Source organism: Aspergillus lucknowensis (genome assembly GCF_044049455.1).
Source record: "Aspergillus lucknowensis strain CBS 449.75 chromosome Unknown BJX67scaffold_11, whole genome shotgun sequence".
NCBI lineage: Eukaryota > Fungi > Ascomycota > Eurotiomycetes > Eurotiales > Aspergillaceae > Aspergillus > Aspergillus lucknowensis.
The window spans coordinates 345,117-367,015 of record NW_027263555.1 but is presented as its reverse complement, the minus strand read 5'-3'; the positions used below and the strand labels follow the sequence as shown (position 1 = coordinate 367,015).

Below are 21,899 nucleotides of genomic sequence, written 5' to 3'. Positions count from 1 at the left end.
ACAATCCCAAACTTTTACCCATCAATTTAACATGAAAAACCTCTAACCTTCGTCCCAGCCAACCGCACTGAACGAAAGTCACGGAGTCGCGGCCCCCGAAACCCGGCACCATCTTCCATCCCTCCAGGAGTCACATCAGACAGAAGAAAACATCTGAACCGGCTATCTGAAAGATGCCACTATCCCTCAAACCAGAGAACAACCACAACACGAGAACCACTCACCCCGAGGACGAAGAACGCCTCCTCGGCCTGTCCCACCCAAGCCCTAACCCCGACCCCGACCCTGGGTGTCTCCCTCCACCAGCTACATCCCGTTTACGTGTCCACCATCTTCGGTCATTCACCATGTTCTCGGAGCAGCGCAGCCAGCTGGTGCGCAATGCGCAGATGTGCGGGTGGGTCTTTGCAGTGGCCATCACGGGCACGATGATATGCTATTTGGTCTTTGGGGTTGTGCCTTTTATGGCGAGGTCGGGGGTATAGACGTCGCGGGAGAGGGATACCGAATTGCCTTGTTGCTGTTTTCGATAATACCAGTTGGGGTGTATAGAAAGGGAACTGAGTCAGGAAGCATTGGCGTGGGTGATCGGTGAAGTCTTTGGTCAGTTTCCGAGTGATGCTTGTTATGAATAGAAACATGACTATGAAGCGACTGTAGCGCATTTCCTCGGAAGGCTAGATGTTAATCCGGCGGTGCGTCGCGTGTCTTACTGGCGCCTGCCTCGCACGATATATACTTCCCGCCGTGGCAGACCCTTGTTGAGGTTTAGTCGGCTCGAGGGGGGTGGATTATTAGACAATGGGTGCGGTGAGGTATAATGGGGCTGTATCCCCTCCCGTCTCATGATTTCCCCTTCTTTGCGACCGTTTGCTATCACCTCTCGTGTTTAAAGAGGCCGGACTGATCTTTTACGGGAGAATAATGGCTCAACGACACGTTGCCTCCTCTTCTTTGTCGAATAGCTACTCGAGACATCACCGACAACGCCATTGACATCATCGCCATATTCGCCTCGCCGTAAGGACCAGCCCTGCGACAGCCACTCAATGCTTCTTTGCCCAGGGCGAGGTCCACCGCTGCTCTCGGCATGTCGTGAGCTTCAGCCGGTTGTCCGATCCTGCTTTCAGACTGACTCGATTTGTTTCGAGTGGAGATTCTTCGTGGTCAACCCGTGTTGCCCTGAAAACCACTCTGTTCGCCCTGGCTCCATGTGGAATTGTTCCGGAACTGCTTGTCACTCACCCTGAAAAACTTTTGCCTGTGTCGCACGGGCTGCGTTGCTGTGAGGACTTTCATCGCGACGTTGAGACGAAGGCTGCGCTGGCCCAGAAGGATGTGGAGAGCAATGATGCACACAGACAGTCTCTTGACTGAAAACCACTCACGGGCTCTATCTGAAGCCGGCCATGATCATCAGTTTTGAATAAACAGCCTGGATGTGCTCGCTTGGCCCCCCGTAATATTCCCGATCCGGCGGAGATGAGTGGCGGGCCGGACTGGGCGCCGAGAGTGCCGAGCGAGACGCCGAGAGCTCTCCGCCTCATGCGGAAAGACGGCAAGCCCTGCTGACGTCGAAGTAGACTCCCAAGTGGCGGCTCCTTCTGCTGCCTTTCTTGACCCTGGACGCTTTGGGGTCATCCTTTGTGGAGAGACTGGGCGTTCCCCGCCGGACTCCTTCGATGACGACTGCGGGAGGAGCTTCAACACAACGTCGTCAACACAACGCCACGGATACCACCTGGGATCTCCGCCTTCTTGGCAGTGCATGAGAGCTGGGCTGTGGTCAGAGTCTGGAGTATCGGATTTTGATTCTGCTCTCCGAGCTGCTCGCCAGGTGTTCTGCTCATCCGGATCGAGCGGCGCATGAAGCCGAATTGGTTCTCCCACCCTGGCGATCGTCTTCTAGGCCCACGACTCTCCAAACGGCCTATTATGGTTGCGTACTTCGATGGATCCCGCCGAGAACTCATACCACGACGCTAGGCGTCCGCCCATATGTAGACCAAGACTCCCAGGACCCGCAATCGTTGTCTTTCTTTGCACTCCACGGCTCTTGGCTCAGCCCCCAAAGTGACAAGGACTGACGAGCAAGTGCCCGGAGAGGGAGACGAGACTGACGGTTCCGGGGAAGAGCCAGTCAAGATGCGGGGAGCATCGCCAATGCCATCAACGTTCTGGTTGCAACCTGTTGGCCTTCCTGCCCTCTGAGGTGGAGACGGGTCTGCCTGAGGTCTTGCGAACTTCCGACGTTAAAAGGGGCCGGCCACCCCGTGGGGTCTCCTCTGTGACCCGGAATTCTCGTCTCTTCTTCCTCTCATTTGCTTGTTGCGCCCTGCGTGCAGTGTATCACATGGGCTCAGCCTCCCCCCTAGGACGCTAGAACTACATCGCGCAGGAAACGTTGTACTCAGCTCGGTCATGGGTGAAAAGCAGACCGACCCCGAGGCTCCCATCCAAGAGTCTCACCACGTCGAGTCGTCCAGCTCAAGTGGCAAGGCGGATGGAGAAGTTGCGCACCAGTGGGCTGAAGAGGTGAACCCCAAGGGCGAGGCCATTACAACCAACTCGAAACTCAAGAACCCCCTGGCGGGTCTTACTCGCGAGGAGCTGTTCAACGACGTCGAGGAGTTCGCCAGAGAAAAGGGCCTGGAGCACATACTACCGGACCTGAAGAAGGGCGCTCTCATCGCGCAGGACCCCAAGCTATTCGAGGACCTCGACGACCTCTCGGAAGATGATAAAGAATTACTCCGTTGTGAGAAGACGCACCGATGGAGCCAACCGTTCATGATGTACTTCATGACCAGTATGTATTCTTCTTTTGAGAGTAGGACCGTGACTAACGGGGCATATACATAGTTCTCTGTGCTGGGTCGGCTATCGTGCAGGGAATGGACCAGACTGCCGTCAATGGGGCACAGGAGTAAGCTGGCCACTTCTGAGCTCGTCTTGAATGGGGACTAACCATGGATAGGTTCTACTTTGAGGAATTCAACGTGGAGAATGAATGGCTTCGAGGTCTTCTCAACGGAGCTCCTTACCTGTGTTCAGCGCTCATTGGTTGCTGGACAACCGCCCCGCTCAATCGGTACTTCGGTCGTCGAGGATGTATCTTCATCTCGTGCTTTATTTCGTTCGCTTCGTCGTTCTGGATGGCTGCTGCCCATACATGGTGGAATCTGCTCCTGGGCCGATTTCTACTCGGATTGGCTGTGGGCGCGAAGTCGACGACAACCCGTATGTCTCTCGGTCCTCGAAGACACAAAAACTCCAAACTGACAACTTGCAGCCGTATACGGCGCTGAATGTAGCCCTGCCAACATCCGTGGTGCTCTGGTGATGATGTGGCAGATGTGGACGGCCTTCGGAATCATGCTCGGTACGAACATCAATTACGCCACCGCAGAGCGTACTAATCGCAAGTACAGGGTACATTGCCTCAGTTGCATTCATGGATGTCGTGGTTGACGGACTTCCCGGGTTCAACTGGCGCCTGATGTTGGCGTCGACCGCTATCCCGTGAGTGTTCTCAGAATGCTATTTCCCCGAGGGTGTCTAACGGCTTTCAGCCCCTTCTTCGTCTGCATCCAGGTGTACTTCTGTCCTGAATCCCCGAGATGGTATATGATCAGAGACCGCTACCACGACGCGTTCGATGCCCTGTGCAAACTGCGCCCCTCGCAGCTGCAGGCCGCGCGCGACCTGTACTATATTCACGCGGCGTTGAAGGTGGAGGAGAAGCTCCGCGAGGGCAAGCAGCTGTGGCGCGAGATGTTTACCGTGCCTCGCAACCGGCGTGCGGCGCAGTCTTCTTTCTTCGTCATGTTCATGCAGCAGGTATGTTGGTCCAGGGTCCTGGGGAGAAACAGCGCTGACACGTCTAGTTCTGCGGCGTCAACGCCATCATGTACTACTCGTCGTCTATGTTCCGCGACGCGGGCTTTGACCGGCGCACGGCGTTCATCACCTCACTGGGCTGCGGCATTACAAACTGGATCTTCGCCCTTCCGGCAGTGTACACCATCGACACCTTCGGTCGACGGAACCTCCTGCTCACCACCTTCCCCTTGATGGCTCTCTTCCTTCTCTTCACGGGATTCTCGTTCTACATCCCGCAGGAAACCATGGAAACAGCTCGGGTGGCCTGCGTCGCGACAGGTATCTACCTGTACATGATCGTGTATTCCCCCGGGGAAGGACCTGTTCCATTCACATACTCCGCAGAAGCATTCGTACGCTCCCTTTTCAACATCCCTATCGCTGAAAAAAGAAACGTTGCTAACCCCCGCAGCCCCTGTATATCCGCGACATCGGCATGTCCTTCGCCACCGCAACAACCTGGGGCTTCAACTTCATCGTCTCCCTGACCTGGCTCCCTCTCGTCGCGGCCTTCAGCCCACAGGGCGCCTTTGGCTGGTACGCAGCCTGGAACGTCTTCGGCTGGATTACGTGCTACTTCTGTCTCCCCGAGACGAAGGCGCTGTCGCTCGAGGAACTGGACCAGGTCTTCTCCGTGCCGACCCGGCAGCACATTGCGCACTATGCCGAGATGCTGCCGTGGTACTTCCAGAAGTACATCCTGCGGGGCGATGTGGCGCCGCAGAAGCAGCTCTACGACTATGAGTAGGCTTTTTTTGTTTGGCAGTGTGGCAGCGCCGTGGTGGTGATATGGGTGACAAGGTGACCGATGACCGATCAGGAGGGTTTGTAGTTCAATAGCCTGCTAGAGAAGATAAGATGGATATGCGGTATAAGACTTGTCCGACTGCTCTCCTCCCTGCCCCTGCGTCCCTCCCAAAACAACCCGGTACTGCCCCCAATCAAAGAAAAACTTGCCCAGGAACGCGCCAATAAGAAGAGAAATAATCATGTACCCGTTATGGCTCATCGCAATCAACATGGTGATGTACGCAACCCCGAACTGCGTGACGTGCAGTATTGCGCGGATAACCTGCTGAATCGGGCCGACGCGGTACGCGACGACGCTCGGGGGTGCACTTCCATTGTAAGGTGATGATGACGGGCCGCAGTCCAGCTGCGAGAGTGCGTGGCGCCTGAACTGCCGCTGCAGAGACTCCTCGTAGTTCTTTGCGACGCGGCGGAGAAATTCGAGGGAGAGGCCGAGGAGGGCGACGCCGATGCAAGAGACGGCGAACATGGCCTTTGTCGTGACGTGCCAGGATTCGGCGAGGAAGCAGCTGTCGATTGTGTTCCAGTTCCAGATCATCTGGTCGAGTTAGTCTCGGTGAGGGATGGCGTGGGACGGGATGGGATGGGATGGGAGTTGGGAGGCGTACGTCCATGGAGCAGGAGGCGTTGGTGGCGGGCATGTCCATGCCGGCCATGCGGGGGGAGAGGTGGGAGTCCATCTTGATGATTGGGACTGCTGTGAAGCTGTGAATCTGAGAACTGAGAGCTGAGTCTGAGAGCTCCGAAATTCTGCTGGAACGATCTTTAAGGCCCTGCCTGCGATCTCGGGCTGCCCACTGATTAGATTGAGTTTTTGTGGGTCCCGAGCACAATTGAGCAGATTTCTGGCCTTGGCAGGGTCCTCTGGCCAATCAAAACCAGCGCATTTTCCGGCGGGTGAGGTGCTTGGTCTTGGCGATGTCCCACGATGTCCAGACACTTCACAGTCTTAAACGCGCGATGGCCACGTTTTGGACACTCAACAGGCGGCATGACACAGGAACGGTGGCACCCATCATGAGTATTCGGCGGCACATCCAGGACTTCACCGAGGACTCCGAGTTGGAGTACCACTGGGGGTATGCCGCGCGCCAGGTCCCGTGCCTGAACGACGCAGGGTCCTGCGCCTACCTCGACGCAGTGTACCACGAGCATGACCTGGGGATGATGTACACGTTCATCCTGTGGGCTGTCATCTGCGGAATTCTGTTCCTGTGGGTGCTTGGTCGGCGTCTGTTCCCCCTTGCGCGGACGACGACGATCCCGTCCAAGGAGCAGCTGCTGGAGGACTCGCGGCCTCGCCAGAATGCGGTCCACCGGCTGGGAACCTCTATCAAGGCGTTCACCCGTCGACATCTCCTCCCGGAGAGCCTCACCTGGTTCTTCGGCCACACTACGCGTCTACAGATCCTCATCCTCGCCATCCTGATCGCCTACCTGACCGTCTTCACCTTCGTCGGCATCTCCTACAAAAAATGGGTGACCCCCGTCAGCGACTCGCCGGGTGTCTACAACACCCGCACAGGGCTGGGCCCCTGGTCTGACCGCATCGGGGTCCTCGCCTTCGCCCTGACTCCCCTCTCTGTCCTCCTCTCCAGCCGCGAGTCGCTGCTCTCCCTCATCACCGGCATCCCCTACCACCACTTCATGTTCCTCCACCGCTGGCTCGGCTGGGTCATCTTCGTCCAGTCCGCCCTGCACACCCTCGGCTGGACCATCGTCGAAGCCCGCCTCTACCAGCCCCAGCCGACAGTCTGGAACGAGTTCATCGCCCAGCTGTACATCATCTGGGGCGTCGTCGCCATGATCCTCCTCTCGTTTATGGTCACCTTCAGCACGCAATGGGGCATCCGACTGACGGGCTACGAGTTCTTCCGCAAATCCCACTACGTCCTAGCCATGGTCTACATCGGCGCCTGCTGGGGCCACTGGGCGCAGCTATACTGCTGGATGATCGCATCGCTGGTCATCTGGGCCTTCGACCGCGGCATCCGGCTCGCCCGCACCTTCGTCCTGCACCACTTCAACACCCCGGACACGACCGGCACATTTGGCCTGCACATCCCCGACGCCCGTATGACCCTCTTCGAACGCAGGCACGACGGCGATGTCGTCCGTCTGGACTTCGCGCACAACCACGACGACTGGAACATCGGCCAGCACTTCTTCCTCTGCTTCCCGGCGCTGAGTATCTGGCAAAGTCACCCGATGACTCCCTGTACCGTCCCCGGGGTGAATCCGCGCGCGCAGAACCACACATACATCATCCGCACCAGGAAGGGACTCACGAAGCAGCTCGCCGACATCGTGCGTGATGCGCAGGCCCCGCCTGGTGCAGGTGGTTCCCCTCCTACAACCTCTGTCGTCCTCTCCGGCCCCTACGGCCAATCCATCGTCGGCGACGACTTCGTCCGCGAGGACGACGTAAACGTCATGTGCATCGCCGGGGGGAGCGGGGTGACATTCGTCCTCCCGGCCCTGCTGGCCCTCACGACGGCGACGGCGACGGCGACGGTGCCGGCGCCACGGCGCGGCCTCGTCGAATTCATCTGGGCGATCCGTCGAAAGGACGACCTAGCCTGGATCGAGCCGGAGCTTCGCATCCTGCGCAAGGTGGCAGCGGCGTCGTCGAACTTCCGCATCCGGATATTCGTCACAAGGGGGGTTGAGCATGAGGATAGCACCTCGGCTGTCTCGGGGAATGCGACCGCGCTTGAAAAATCGAAGCAAGCAGCCGTCCAGGGCCAGCACCCGTCGTCGTCCTCCATCTCCTCGTCATCATCCTCAATGAAAGAGGAAACATTCAGTATCCACGAACCCTCGTCCACAGCCTCGTTATCAACCGGACACGCCGAACATCCTGATCTCGGGAAAGAGGTGACGGAGTTCGTCGCGAGGACTGTGAGCGGTCCGACGCGCGTAATCGCCAGCGGGCCGCTATCGATGATCCGCGACCTGCGCAGTGCTGTTGCGTCGTGTAATCGGCCGGGCGAGGTGTGGAGGGGGCAAGAGAGGTTCGACGTGCAGCTTTTGGCGGACGATCGGTTGGAGTATTAGCTGTCTGAGCTGTCTGAGTTTGTATGAGTTGGTCTGAGCTGGTCTCGAGATGATGGGTCAACCTTTTCATGAAGTATTTAATATAGATGTTGCGATGTATATATATATGGTCACATACTAGCGTATTCAAATAACATGCATACCGTTATATATTTACGGGAAACATCCCTATCAAATCTTCCGCCGGGCATACCTTGCAGGACTACTGGACTACTCATCGCATTGATTGGATATTCGATATTAATTAGACTTTTGTCGTGGCTTGTAAGACGAAAAGCGCGCTGGGTTCTGCTCGCGTGTGCTCCCCGTGGCTTCATCGGCCTTGTTGCCCAGGCTCAAAACAAATGTGTTGTGTCTTGTCCCACTCCTAAACAACCATTCTGAGGCTGCGCACACTTTCCAGGCTCTGGAGGGTTCAAGGACACAGACTCGATTCCTCTGGCCTTTCCAATGGGGAGACGAAAATGGGGAGAAGAAACGGAGTCGCGGGCGCAATCCCGGTTCCTGGACCCAATCACTCTGGGTGGAGGGGGCTGGGGCCAATTCCAGAGCTTCCACTCTCGGCGTGCTCCGACCCGGGTTAATTTCTGCGGCTGGAAGATTGGTCAGGGGGCTGAATGGGGTGGATGGACGTCTCCGAAGACTTCTCGTTACCAGGAAACGACCTTCTGGGGCTTCGAAGGCTTCTTCTGTTGGTTGGGGATTTCGCGTCTCTCCCGGCTGTGGCTCAGGGGAAAGAACGTTCATTCTCATCGTCGAATTTGGAATGGATGCTCGTGGTCTTCCGATGGATTGGAGAATGAAGGGAGGAATTAACAGCCGGCCTTGGTGTGGAGAATGCGACATGGAAGACACGTTCCAGAGCGGCGTCTCAACGACCGCAAAGACGGTGTCAGCGAGTACGAGCACTGTTGAGGATCGTCATGGAGGAGACAACAAGAGGCAACTTGACTCGGTTTTGTGCGGTCTCCAACAGAGCTTCGTCATGGAGACTTGATCGCTGAGACTGTCTGGCGTCGATCAGGCGGGGTGGGGGGCGCAGGATCCTGGTGAGGATCCAAACGTGGGCAAGGAAGGCGTGACTGGAATGCGCCAGAAGACAGCTTGAAGATATTTCATACATTCCGTTGTTCGTGTTTCCAAGTCCTTGTTTTCGTTCCAGTCTGTTCTGGTACGGGGCCGGGGGGGAGAGACGCGACGGAGGTGATCGCCATGGGGCTGGAGGCTTGATCCAAGAGCAGCGAAGATTTCTCGGCAACTTCGGGTGTTATTGGGGTGGGGGTATTGCTTCTTGAAATCCTTCAAGCATTAGCTCCAACTGGCCCAACCCAAGACATCGTGCGAAAGAAGTCTCTGTATGAGGGAGATGAGGTTGCAGCACGGCGGAGGCTGGGCGGCTGGCAGAGGGCAGAGCTGAGGGGGAAAGAAAAGAAACAAAGAGACGACAGGCTGTCAGAAACCTCCAGCTGGACCTCTTCAGGAAGCTTAAATCCCTCTCTCGTGAGCCTTCGAGACGGTGATCGCCATCTGCAGGAAAGGGGCCGGTGCCACGGGGATATCCACTGGCCACGATGATGTTTTCCACAAACAAGGTTAACAACCCCCTCAGCACACCTGCAGCAACGAGCATGGATTCACGACCGTCATTGGCACCCGCGGATCGGGCGGGACTGGCCCTGCGTGCGGCAGTGGCCTGCGATACGTCCATTGTGCCTCGTGGCGTGCCCTTGACCGGGCTGCCGCTTGCTGAACACGAGGCCGTGGACGCCCGGGTGTTTGGACTGAGCGCCGGCCCCAAGCCTAGAGGTTTCTACGGGTTCCTTTGAGGGGATCACTGCAGACGGAGCGACTCTCTGCAGATGAGCTTCCCAGGATTATACGAGTTACAGGTCAGTTCGAGGTCCACCGTGGCTCGCGTGGACAAGGTTATCCTGGGCGAGCGAACTGGAAGAACAGACGAAGAAGCCTGCTCGGGAGAAAGACTGTTGGCGCTGCTGGGCTGCATAAGTCTGGTCTGAAGGCAGGCAGGGCCATATAAATAGCCTCCTCGTCGGCGACAGAGACTCTCCTGGCTCTTACAGACCTCACAACTCCCCGCGACATCACCACCATGGCCCCAGGTAGACGCCTCTCGCGGCCTCTCGAGAAGATGACTGACCGTAGCAGATCCATTCTCAGCGCCTCCGACGTCTAATCCCTCGTCCAGGCCTCCTTCAGCCTCAGATCCTCCTCCTCCAGCCACCTCCTCCACCACATCCTCCGGCCTCCACCGCAGTTGCATCTTCTGTCGTGCGCGGAAGATCCGATGCTCCAGCGGGCCGATCTGCACCGCCTGTCGCGAACGAAATATCAACTGCATTTACAGCCCCGAGGCACGGAAGGGGCGACCGCGACGACGAGGCACCAGCTCATCCGATCCCCAACGGCAATCACGAACTCCTGCACGCCGTCGCCGTCTCTCTTCGCCTCCGACGACTTCGGCTGCGTCTTCGACCGGTGTTCCCGAGTTCGATTTGCCTGCTCTCCCCCAGTCGCCGCAGTCCAAACAGCCCGAGAATGAACCGCCCGGCATTGCGGCCCCCCACGCGCAGGAAACTCCCGCGAGTCAAGGCGACAAGACCCTCGGCCAAGAACTGGAGCAGATGTTTCACGAGTATTTTATCAGGAAGTCGGGTTCCCGGTCGAATCTGTTCTCCGACTCTATCGCGTCCTTTCACCGGCAGATGCAGAAGCCGTCATCGGGGCATACCTCTACGCCACGGCCGAAATCCTCGTTAAGCTACGACGGACTGCTGTCTTTCCTGGCACATGAGATGGTCGAGATCCTCCTCCTGCGCTTTGGACAGCTGGGCATCGAGCGACCGCAGTCTGCGCCGCACCAGCATTTTTACATTGCATCACTGGCAGACGACACAACGCCCAGCATGTTCGAACCCCCTCGACATCTGAAGAGCCCTCTTGCGGAGCTGGGAAAGCATCGCGTTGCTCAAATGGTCAATCTCTGGTTCTTCATGCATCCCCTCTCGCCGCTCATCTCCAAGACTCTGCTTTTGAGTGCCATCCAAGACGAGACGGTAGACGAAGCACTGCTTGCGGTTATTATCGCAGACACATTTCAGGCCCTGGGCAGCAGTGAGAATGCCAATGCCAATGATATTTGTACCACGCCCTATGACGAGATCCTACAGCAACTCGCCGAGTATTCTGCGTCGCAGTTGAAGCAGCGGTCGCTTGCACACATTGATGCCGCGCCGATATCGACAGCACAAGCACTGATCCTCCTGGGCTGGAGGGATCTGTCGCGAGGATATGCTCGTCGGGGCACCTGCTACATCGGCTATACCTGTCGCATTGTCTCGCGGCAGCACCAGCGGCAGGGCAGCAAGGAGGGCGCCAAAGAGAGCATGAAGCTAAACGGGATGGACATCGGCCGGGTCGAGCAGGAGATCATCCAGAACATCTACTGGCTGTGCCTGTCGACGACCACCTGGGCCTTTATGCAAATCGACCAGCCCTTCACCCTCCTGGTGCCGGACGAAATCCCCGACTTCCCCAGCCTCGACGAGACCACCTCTGCGCTGCTCCATCTGGACCGCGCCTCGAACAATATCTCGACCCTGCCAGCCCAGGCTCAGGCGATGCGCTGGCTCTGGCCGCTGAGCCATGTCACCAGCACCGTCGCCCACATCTACACCCTCTATCTCAATGCCCCTATCGAAGAGCGCAAGATCCAGGCCGCTCCCTGGCACACGCGGCATCTCCACCAGCTGCACCACCTCCTGCGGTCGCGGTTCGATCCCTCCAGCCTGTCGCTCGAGATCCGTGGGATTCTGATGCAGGCCATCCAGCTGGTGGAGCGTGAGGTCAACAATCCGTCCTGCCAGTTCTTCCTCCTCACTGCGTACCACACAATCATCCTCCACATGCTCTTTGGGCCCGAACGGCGATCACCTCCCCCCGTCTCTCTCTCAACCGTCAACGTGATGGCCGAGTGCACGGCTGCAGTGCTCTCCATCGCGGCGCGCTTTCCCTCCCTTCCCAGTAGCCCAGTGCCGACACAGCGCTCCCACAGCGTGCACACTCTGGCTCTCTCGCTCGACGCCTGCAGCCGTGCGCTGGTCCGAATCCACAACCAAGGGGACTGGCAGCAAAAGGAGGATGGCAAGGCAATCCCCTCGCTCGACAAACTGGCGGACTGCGCAGAGCAACTCCACGAGGCGTGCAAGTTGGACTTCCTTGGACAATACGCGTCCATCCTCCGACCTGCGAAGAAGCGCCTGAAATGGGTCAAATCTGCTTTGCGAGTCCTGGTCACATCCCCGCCTACCCGACCTGCTTCCACCCCCGATATGGACGGCGTTGCTAGCGCTGCTCCCTACATGCCGTCCTCGCGCGGCGGATTTCCCTTTCCCTTCGACCGACCGGGCGATCTATCCATGGGATCTGGCTCGTCCACGGGCTCCCTGTCGGATTTTATGCCACAGAGCCCTGGCCTACTGTTTCAACAACCGCCGCCCCTGGAGATTCCCGATCCGGGATTCTTCAGTGACGACCCCGTCTTGGAGTCTTTACTTGGATTCCCCGGTTTGGCCCGGTCCGACCTGGGCCTAAAGACGAGCAGTAGCTCTCACCTATCCATTGGGACCCCTGATGGACCTCCGTTTGGCCAGATGGGAGACACCAGTGCCGCACTGGCGGATTTGTTTTTCATGAGTCCGGATCTCAGCTCCCCGGGCATTGACAGCATCTTGCACGCCAACAACCCCTTTCATCCTCCCACCACCGATGGGGAGCGCATGAATAGTTCAGGTGGGGTATTGGGTGATCCTGGATCGGCGCAATATGAGTTTAACCTCCATATGTAGCCTACCTAGCCGCCGTAACAAAGACATTGCATGGAATAATAACGATTTATGCGATTGATGATGTATACGAAATCTATTAAGCAATATTTCCTCATTCGTCCAGTTCATTGTACTTTGAATCTGGCCTCCAGCTGGGCTAGTTAGGGCTATACTCCTCACGAGAGGCAGCAGGCAGGGGACGTAACATACCCGTTTGGAAACAGGCTGATGGCCATACAGCCACTCGAGGTACCACATCCAGGCGCTGCTTGGGACAAGCCGGTAGACAAGGGCACGCATGAGCTTCCCGAGGCCCAGCGGCGCCAATCTGGCTGTGTGAAGGAGTGCGTAGTTCGCGGAGAAATTCGCAACCTCCTGGGCACGTTTCTCGCGGACTCGTGAGTACGCTTCCAGAGCGTTCTTGTCGCCATCGAGGAACAAGGAGATCGAGTCGGCGAGCACCGTTGCGTCTTCGATGGCCTGGCACGCCCCCTGTATTTGCATGTTATTGGTCTAGGAGCGATAATAATGGCCTGGGCTTGTTTCACTTGCAACATACCTGGCCGAAAAATGAGGTCATCGAGTGGGCAGCTGCAGGATTGACTTCAGTCAGCCTCGCAATAAGGTCAGAGGGGACAAAGACATGGGTCTCATGGCCTCATACCATCCCCCAGTAAGGCGACCCGCCCCTGGACCATGTGCGGGAAGTCTGCCTCCTCGAAGACGTTGCTGGCAATCACTCGCTCGGAGCGATCCACGACTGGCGTCATCGTTAGCGTGGACAAAAAGGGAGAAAGGAAGCGGGAGAAGGCCATACTCGCTTTGACCGTTCCGTCCTTTCCAAAGGGGTGAAACTTCTCCCCGTAGACTCCATTCACCGTGTCGGGGGTTGCCCCTTTCCACACAGATCGATCCGGGTTGACGAGGTTATCGGCGCGCTAAGAGGAGATGAGATTGAGGGATCAGCTTCCTTCCATTCCTTCCCTTGCCCTCCGAACACGAGGATGGTACCTTCACCCCGATAAACCACTGGCGGTTCTCCTTGCACGGCCACGTCGTCAGGATGCTGTCGTTGTAGAGCATCCAGTGGCCGTACCCCAGGTCATTCGTGGACAGGTGTGGCAGAGGCTGCGTGTATCCAGACATATGGACACGCCCCGTGAAGCGAATGGTATTCTCCGACTTCAGCCCGATCGAGCGAGACAGCTAGCGACGATCCCTGGAATTAGCCTTCCATGCAGACAAGAATAGACCCGAATCGACCAGAAGAGGGGAAAGACAAGGGAGGGGGTAAACTTACAATGCGCCGAGTTACACTGCGAATGCCATCGGCCCCCACGACGACATCCGCATGGATCTCCCTGCCGTCGTCGCTCACCACCCGCAGGACACCGTCACCATTGTCCCGCTCCAGGCCCAGGATATCCGCGACGTTCCAGCCCAATCGCACGACCCCTTCGCCCCCCGCCGCCTCGTACAGATACCCATGGAACTCATGCCTCTCGATCGACAGCACGTTATACCCGAACCACCGCTTCGCCAGCCCAAAGTCAATCGTGCCCCAGCACTCTTTCTCCCGGTACACGCGGATCCCCAGGAGCTCCTGGGCGTTGCGCGCGATCTTCTCGTACAGACCCAATTGCGCGAGCGCAGCGAGACAGTTCGGGGCCAGCGAGATCCCCGCGCCCTGGGGTGTGAGCACGGCCGTGCGCTCGAGAACCACAAAGGAGATTCCCAGACGGCGGAGGAATGCGGCCAGGGTGAGGCCGCCGATTCCGGCGCCTACGATCACGACGGAGACCTTTGGTGTGGAGGGTGTGGACGACGGCATGGCGGCCAAGCTTCGAGTTGTCTTTGGTGGTCGAGTTTCTGATGTTTATGTTTTATGGTTCAGGGCAAGCGTCGAAGGTTTCCCTTCCTTACTGTTAAAGGCAAATGTGTGCTTTAAATAGAGACGCGGCGACAGGGCGCTGCAGGGTCGATACGAGATGGGCGGGCGAAAAGTCTCCGTTGTTGTTCGGAGGGCCGGGCCGGCTGGTTCGAGGACCACGCCGTGAGCTTTTCGAGAAAGAGGAGGGTCCTCTGTATTTCTCCGTCAGTGAGAGGGGAGCCTGACAGCAGGCGCAGGTCCCTTCGAGAGAGGTACACATGTGCACATGGCATCGTTGGATGATGGTTTGGTTTCGAGATCAGATTGTAGAGCAATTGTCCGAAACGCCATTTCTTCATTACTCTATCTAACTCAATACTAGATAACTCAATATATCTCAATACAGTACATTCACCAATCTACACAGTATCCCGCAGAACATCCCGCAGAATCGCCGTCAACTTCCCCGAAACCCCAGCATCAAAACACCCATCGTGCGTCGCCGCAAACGGCACCGACATAAAGCTCTTGAACTGCTCCTCGCGCCATCCACACCGCGGATCGAGCTTATTCTTCCTCGCAAACGCCCGCCTCCCGTCGCGGAGCAGCGGCGACAGATTGTCCAGCAGCGTACACTTGATCAGCGTGACCTCCGTCTCAGGGAGGTAGGGGCGCCGCCGAAGAGAAGGGTACGCCGCCAGCATACGCAGACCGTGGTTGACGTGCTCGCGGATCTGCTGCATAAACCCAGCTGTGGACGTCTGGCCGTCGAGATTCTCGTCGTCGCTATCCGAGCCAGAGCCGTAGTCCGAGTTCTCGCGGCTATTGTTGCTGCTCGTGACGGTGCTCGAGTCTCCCGAGGGAGCCATGCTGGTCGCAGTTGGGGGGTCTTCGGAGCCGTCGATGCGCCACGCGATTGCGTTGTATGTGAGCGTTGAGAGGACCCGGTGCTCCTGGGCATCCTGGAAGGGCGGGTAGAGCTCCGGGTTGAGCGAGTCGATCATGACGACGTGCTTGACTTGTTCGCCCTGCGCGACGAGGATGGCCGCCATTTCGATCGCGATCATCCCGCCCATCGACCAGCCGCCGAGGAGATACGGGCCGCGGGCCTGGATATCGCGGCGCAGGATGCGGACGTATTCCAGCGCGAGGGAAGGGAGTGATTTCGCGTGGCGGCGGAACGCAGAGGGGGACTCGAAGATGGGCGAGGAGATCCCGTACACGGGTCTCCCCTCGTCGTCGTCGTCGTCTTCAGGGCTGACGCTCGGAGAGAGAGATCCGAGGGCGAAATAGGGCAGAGCCAAGCCGGAGATTGCGTGGATCAGGATCAGCGGCGTCAGAGGGGAGTCGGGGTTGCCCTGGATATGCACCACGGAGTCCATTGTACTGTCTTGCTTGCGCTTCTTGCTGCTGTCGACAGTGCCATTTCATGAAGTGTCCGAGTAAATATAGACAGGAACACTGTTCTACATCGAAGATCGGGCAAGGTAGGAGGGCAGGCAGACCTCCGCGCGGAAACGGGCATTTCTTAGGGTTACCCACGTCCGTCTTGGGGCGGCTCAATCATGCCTGGGGAGTGGCCCTGCAGAAAGAAAAGGTATATAAGGGCCAATTACGATCCCGTTCATGCCCTCCAGTTGTCCATCCAACGTAACCCTGCCAGCCATGTGGACGTCCCTTGCAATTCTGGCCCTCGTGGGCCGGGCCCCAGCTGCCCCCACCAGGAAGGCATCCACGGCCTTCGACATGCCCCTGACGTGGACCCCCTTTGGCTTCACGACAGACACCATCCAGGTCGGCACCCCGCCCCAGCCGCTCAACTCGTTCGTCGACTGGACCTGGATCGGCCAGTACGCCTTCACACCGCGCTGCCACGGCAGCCTGAAGGACACCTGGCAGTGTCTGCAGCCTGGCCAGGGCCTCTACAACCAGTCCCAATCCAGCACCTTCGTGAACCAATCCAAGCTGTATCCGGACCGTAACTGGAACCCCAACCACTTCTTCTTCTACGATGACCTCTCCGTCGGCTTCGGATCAGACATCCAATACGTCGGCCCGGACCACAAGGCCCCCGTCACCCTGCAGCTCGCGGACATGCACTTCACCCTCGAGTTTGCGTACCCCTTCGCAGGCGTGTTCGGCCTCTCCCCCGTCTTCAGCGCCGACAACGCCTCCACCCAGTCCACCTTCTACCAGATGTGGGAGCAGGGAGTGTACCCCTCCCCGCTGATCTCCTTCCACTACTGCTACAACACCACCTTCGGCAACAGCGCTCCCCTCCGCGAGCACTGCAACGGCGCCGACGGCCTGCAAACCCTCGGCGGCACCTCCCCCGTCCTAAAGCTCACCGAGGATGCGGAATCCGCAGTCCTGTGGTACGACAACATCGTCTTCCCGCCCGTCAACGAAATCGACTTCGAGTACGACCCGGGCCTGTACAACTACTGGGCCCTGCACGTGTCGCGCCTCCGCATCGGCGACGAGGAGCAGGCCCTCAACGTAACCAAATTCGGGAACCCAGGCGCCATCTTCGACCATGCCAGTTACGGACGCGGTGTGCCGCTCGGCGAGAACAGCTACAACCGTCTCATTGAGATCACCGCGGGGCAACCCATCGAGCTCGATGAAACGACGGCGCCGAATAACGGCAACCAGTCGTTTGTCTCGGTGGACTGCGAGGCCGTGGACACGTTCCCCGTGATCGACTATGTCTTTGAGGGCCATGACCGTGTCTGGGAGGTCACTCCGCAGAACTATGTAGAACGCATCCAGGTCGAAGGCGAGGATGTCTGTGTGCTGAACGTACGGACTCTGGGCGAGAAGGACTTCATCATTGGGAACTTTGGCGAGACCTTTGCCAAGGACAAGGTTATTCTGTTTGACTTTGACAAGCTGAGGGTCGGGATTGCCGATGTGCCTGCCGGTGCCTATTAGATGTACCCCTGCGTAGTAGAATGTTTAGACTGCTTACTTGCCAATGCAACATCAAGGTTCTTGCTGCAACGGAAGATTCGAGGAAAGCTCGCCCCTCGTTCTAGAATGTTCGTCACCCACGTGCGAGTGAGCCATCCTTCTTAATAGTCCGTGGGATATCGGCCATTTCTCTCTCCTCGATAGTTCTCCCATGCCGTGTGCCCGTCCGGAGGGGTTGTGTCGGAATGCACTGCTATCAGCTGCGGTCAGCGAGACCGATGTGAAAGATTGGCCAGAGACAGTCACCTATTCACGCGCATAGCAATAAGTAGGACTCTCTTCCCCCCCGCGGATCAAGGCCCTAATTCTCGACACACCACTTCGGTGTCGCTCCAATGCATTTCTCATTCGACCTGAGGTATTGATATATTCGCCGATGGATACATGTACACGCTTTTAGTCCTGCATTGCTTTCCTTCGTGACGAAGACAAGCTCCTTCCCTACCTGGCGGATAGACCGACGTCACGATGGCTCCTTCCCTTCAATTGCTCTCCGTACAATTTTCCCGCAAAATCTGCATCTAATCCCCGGATCTAATAGACGTACACGGCGTCTCGCAGCGAGGGCTGCCGGTCCGTCGCCAACCGCCATCGCTCTCGACATATCCATCCCACCGTCCTTGGCGAGGCAAAGTCAAGGAGGACATTACGCAGCTCGACGGAACTTCTATACAGACTGAGGCCCATGCCCATCTTAGATGACTGGGCCTTTATATAGAGAGTTGTTGAGGGGTGCTAACGCCCTGGAGCCGGGTGCGCCGCATTCAATCGACATGTCCCTTGTATACGTTGCCATTGTCGCGTCCACGCCGTGACGCAGGAGCTTAGGTCGACCTCTGTACCAAGTCAAAACGTGCCAAATAGTTGGCATCGCAACGAGCAGAGAAGGGCGGCAGATGGACGAGTCTTTCCTGTTCGAGCCAATCGAGAAGCGTGTCGCGTCTCTGCTCCTCGTATCGGAGAGCTCCACCACCCCCTTTCTCGCGCACTTCGTCTTGACTTGACAGTCATCAGAAATATCGTGAATCAAGCCGTCAACCAACTGTTCGCCCCAGCTGAATGACGATGAGTTCGTGCACCAAGCCCCAACCTGGCGCGTCCCGGCTCACATTTGACAGCCTTCCCAGTGAGATTATCTTGGCTGTGATTGAACATCTCTCCGTCGCGGATTTGGGCTCGTTCGTTAGGACTTCGCGTCAAACATATGCACTCGGTATCTTATGGCTTCATCGACGGGCTCTAAGCCATAAACCGCACAGCGGAGAACGCTCGGTCTTAATATGGGCAGCCAAACAAAGAAAACGAGGCTTGATATCGAAGCTGCTCGACGTAGGAGCGACCAAGATAGCTCGAGCCGACTATAAAACGGGGCTCATTGCCCTGACAGATGCAGATTACAGCGATCCAGTTCCTGCACTCCTCGACACTATTCGACACATATTCGATTCCTGTCAAGATATACTACTATACCCGCTCCTCAACGCAGCTCGAGAGGGGAATCTCCCAATGGTCCGAATGTTCCTTGAGCGAGGAGCTGACCCGGCAGTTCTCCGCCTCCCCGACTTCGACTGGGACGCACATTGTCTCTCTGAGGCCCTCAGCCGGGATGAAGACATCACTCGAGAGCTAATTAAAGCCGACGCCCCTATTTCCCATCAAGACAGCTGTGGCCGAGCAGCCCTGCATTTTGCAGCGCTCCACGGAAATGAGGCAATTGTGCGGTTGCTACTGGACGCCGGCGCCGACGTTTCGATTAAAGATATCATCGGCCAGACTGCACTATTCTTTGCAGCAACCACGGCTATTGACATTGGAGAGCTTCTCTATAATGAAACGCCGCATCCCGGGCATCTAGCTGTGCTGGAGCTCCTGCTTGACCGTGGCGCTGATGTGACTGCGCGCGACCGGCATGGTACGACGCCGCTGCATTGGCTCTGCTGCAAGGATGGTGCCATCGTCGAAGGCATGGTTCGGACACTTGTCAATGCGGGGGCGAATGTCTCATGTGTAACTGCAGGTGGATTTACGCCGTTAGATCTTGCAGCTAAGCAAGGGTCACGAAATATCGTCGAGAGCCTGGTGAATGCTGGGGCTGGGCCGCAGTTCCCAGAATCTGAATCGGACGGTGCCACAAAGACCGCCGGCCCGGAGACGCCGTTGGAGCTTGCGGTGAAAAAGCGCCATGAAGAAGTTGCTCGGCTTCTTCTGACCGGGGGCCCGGGGAGTGCTTTATCGTCCGCAGATCTCCCCGGCTATAAACGACGTCTCCTGTGCTCCGCATGCCACGCGGGTAGTGATGAAATCGCCCTCCTTCTCCTCGACGTGGGCGCTGATCCATCCGTAACTGACGCGGATGGCGAAAACGCACTCCATTATGCCGCCCCTCAGGGCATGGTCGGGTTCGTGAAATCTTGTATGAGACTCGGCGTGGATCCCTCGGCGCAAGATGCTTACGGCGTAACGCCACTGTTTGCGGCAGCCTTCCATGGCCAGCTCCCTGTCGCCCAGCTACTCCTCGGCGGGGGCGCAGATGTTTCTATCCCCGACCAGGACGGGAGGACGCCCTTGCACGTTGCCGTAGAGAATAATTACGTGTCGGTGGTTGATGCGTTGCTTGACGCGGGCGCTCCGGTTTCAGCGCGGGACTCACTGGGTCAAACCCCGTTGCATGTAGCTGTTGTTGCTGGCAGGAACGAACAGGTACCGCTCCTTTTATGGGCTGGTGCAGACGCCCGAGCAAGAGATGCTGGTGGTAGGACGGCACTGCATCTGGCCGCTGCCGCGGGGGCTGATGAGTCAACCCTAGAGTTGCTCCTGGGCAAGGGAGCCGAGGTGAACGCGGCTGATAACAATGGCTTCACTGCCCTACACTACGCAGCAAATGGGGAGGACCCGGACGAGGGCGTGGGGGAATTTCACGTTCCTGCAACCGTTCGAGTGGAACACGATGCTGTGGCTCGGGTCTTACTTGGCGCGGGAGCTGACCCCGGCATCGCCAACAAGCACGGAGAGACAGCGCTAGACCTGGCGAAAAAGGGAGAAGCTAAAAGCATGATAGACTTGCTCAGCAGAAGGTGATACTCTAGTATGATCTGTCGGACGAGACCGGTGGGGCCGCGGTGGACGTGATGTCTCTCGTCCTCTACTAGGGCTAACCAGTTATCCTACCTACTCTTGTTTACCATAACCGATTCCAACACCAAGTCGACATACTGACACGTTTGCTACAGAGGCGGGGTCTCCGTAAACAGCGTTGCCATCACGCTATACACAGTCAGCAATCTCCCAAATTAAAGGGGGGCCCTTACGCAGCGGGATATCTCGTCCCGTGAATATCGGCCCTCTCAGCTAGGGTCCGGATCTCCTGCACTTCCTCCTCGCTCAACTCCACGCGCGCCGCCGCCGCATTCTCCTCCATCTTCGCAGCCGACTTCGTGCCTGGGATCGGAATGATATCGGGGCCCTGCGCCAGCAACCACGCAAGCGCGACCTGTGCCGGTGTACATTCGTGGCCGCGTGCAATACTATCTAACCCCCGCACCAGCTTCATAATCTCCGGGAAGTTGTCTTCAGCATACTTGGGGTAGAAAGTGCGCAGATCTCCGGCAGGGAGATCGGCGCGGGCTCTGAATTGGCCGGATAGAATGCCGCGTCCGATGGGGCTGAATGCTACGACAGTGATGCCTAGTTCACGCGCCGTCTTGAGAAGCTCTGACTCCGGAGATTCGATGTCCAGCGTGAAGAGGCTGTACTCGACCTGGAGTGCGGCGATCGGGTGGACGGCGTGTGCTCGGCGCAGTGTCGCGGCAGAGACCTCGGACAGGCCGAGATGGCGGATTTTGCCCTGGCTGCAGCTGTAAGATAATCCCGTTACTTAGACGTTTGTTATAGACTTGGTAGCCTACTCCTTCAGCTCCACCATAGCTTCGATTGTCCTCTCGATAGGCGTGACCCCGTCCACGCGATGGCAGTAGTAAAGATCGATCGTCTCGACACCGAGTCTGCGAAGACTCTGCTCACACGCAGCCCTGACATACTTAGGCTCGGAGCAGAACTTAAAGAACGCATTCGCCTGGCGCTGGAGTCCGAATTTCGTAGCCAGGAAGATGTCATCGCGCTTGCCGGATCGCTTGATCCACTCCCCGACAAGATCCTCGCTGTCGCCGTAGATGTCGGCCAGGTCCCAGAACCGCAGCCCGGTGGCATGGGCATGGTCGAGAAGTGCGACTCTCTCTTCGAGGGGCCCGGGGGGACCGTACGATCCGCCGAGACTGCCGAAGCCTAGACCGAGGCAGGGGACAGGGGGGCCATTACGCCCAAGAGGGCGAAGGTGAAGCATTCGGTTGGAGAGGATAGAGAACGAAAAATGATTGATTTGGTCGAGGGAGATTCAGGTTCCTCTGGGGTTTAAGTATCCACGGCGTATTGATGCGGACTGCAATACGCACAACCGTGGACCGGAC

General features: G+C 57.7%; 9 protein-coding genes across 9 annotated transcripts; 4 read left to right on the top strand and 5 right to left on the bottom strand.

The window, feature by feature from the left end:
* Positions 1-173: 173 nt before the first annotated feature.
* On the top strand, positions 174-485 carry BJX67DRAFT_379542 (uncharacterized protein; the record flags this gene model as incomplete). Its single annotated transcript, XM_071032596.1, has 1 exon — positions 174-485. One exon carries the CDS (start codon positions 174-176, stop codon positions 483-485), a length of 312 nt encoding a protein of 103 aa, XP_070888042.1.
* A 1,936-nt stretch (positions 486-2,421) lies between these two features.
* BJX67DRAFT_371040 (sugar porter family MFS transporter) lies at positions 2,422-4,630 on the top strand (the record flags this gene model as incomplete). Its single annotated transcript, XM_071031015.1, has 8 exons — positions 2,422-2,809; positions 2,863-2,926; positions 2,978-3,240; positions 3,293-3,382; positions 3,432-3,522; positions 3,573-3,840; positions 3,888-4,235; positions 4,295-4,630. 8 exons carry the CDS (start codon positions 2,422-2,424, stop codon positions 4,628-4,630), a joined length of 1,848 nt encoding a protein of 615 aa, XP_070888041.1.
* Positions 4,631-4,726: 96 nt separating this feature from the next.
* BJX67DRAFT_379540 (copper transporter family protein) lies at positions 4,727-5,372 on the bottom strand (the record flags this gene model as incomplete). The annotated part of the gene is made up of 2 exons (XM_071032595.1): positions 4,727-5,230; positions 5,301-5,372. The coding sequence occupies 2 exons, from the start codon at positions 5,370-5,372 to the stop codon at positions 4,727-4,729; spliced, it is 576 nt and encodes a 191-aa protein (XP_070888040.1).
* Positions 5,373-5,709: 337 nt separating this feature from the next.
* Positions 5,710-7,749, top strand: BJX67DRAFT_371039 (ferric reductase family protein; the record flags this gene model as incomplete). The annotated part of the gene is made up of 1 exon (XM_071031014.1): positions 5,710-7,749. One exon carries the CDS (start codon positions 5,710-5,712, stop codon positions 7,747-7,749), a length of 2,040 nt encoding a protein of 679 aa, XP_070888039.1.
* Positions 7,750-8,579: 830 nt separating this feature from the next.
* Positions 8,580-9,084, bottom strand: BJX67DRAFT_348675 (uncharacterized protein). Its single transcript, XM_071028678.1, has one exon. The coding sequence runs from the start codon at positions 8,870-8,872 to the stop codon at positions 8,642-8,644; it is 231 nt and encodes a 76-aa protein (XP_070888038.1). The 5' UTR covers positions 8,873-9,084; the 3' UTR covers positions 8,580-8,641.
* A 3,027-nt stretch (positions 9,085-12,111) lies between these two features.
* On the bottom strand, positions 12,112-14,424 carry BJX67DRAFT_371038 (FAD-dependent oxidoreductase; the record flags this gene model as incomplete). The annotated part of the gene is made up of 7 exons (XM_071031013.1): positions 12,112-12,117; positions 12,804-13,085; positions 13,153-13,184; positions 13,258-13,353; positions 13,411-13,531; positions 13,605-13,799; positions 13,894-14,424. 7 exons carry the CDS (start codon positions 14,422-14,424, stop codon positions 12,112-12,114), a joined length of 1,263 nt encoding a protein of 420 aa, XP_070888037.1.
* A 451-nt stretch (positions 14,425-14,875) lies between these two features.
* On the bottom strand, positions 14,876-15,967 carry BJX67DRAFT_31932 (thioesterase domain-containing protein). The gene has a single exon (XM_071027300.1). The coding sequence runs from the start codon at positions 15,843-15,845 to the stop codon at positions 14,883-14,885; it is 963 nt and encodes a 320-aa protein (XP_070888036.1). The 5' UTR covers positions 15,846-15,967; the 3' UTR covers positions 14,876-14,882.
* A 161-nt stretch (positions 15,968-16,128) lies between these two features.
* Positions 16,129-17,397, top strand: BJX67DRAFT_371036 (pepsin-like aspartic protease; the record flags this gene model as incomplete). The annotated part of the gene is made up of 1 exon (XM_071031012.1): positions 16,129-17,397. The coding sequence occupies one exon, from the start codon at positions 16,129-16,131 to the stop codon at positions 17,395-17,397; it is 1,269 nt and encodes a 422-aa protein (XP_070888035.1).
* Positions 17,398-20,660: 3,263 nt separating this feature from the next.
* On the bottom strand, positions 20,661-21,775 carry BJX67DRAFT_379533 (Aldo/keto reductase; the record flags this gene model as incomplete). Its single annotated transcript, XM_071032594.1, has 3 exons — positions 20,661-20,700; positions 20,745-21,284; positions 21,342-21,775. The coding sequence occupies 3 exons, from the start codon at positions 21,773-21,775 to the stop codon at positions 20,661-20,663; spliced, it is 1,014 nt and encodes a 337-aa protein (XP_070888034.1).
* Between the last annotated feature and the right edge of the window lie 124 nt (positions 21,776-21,899).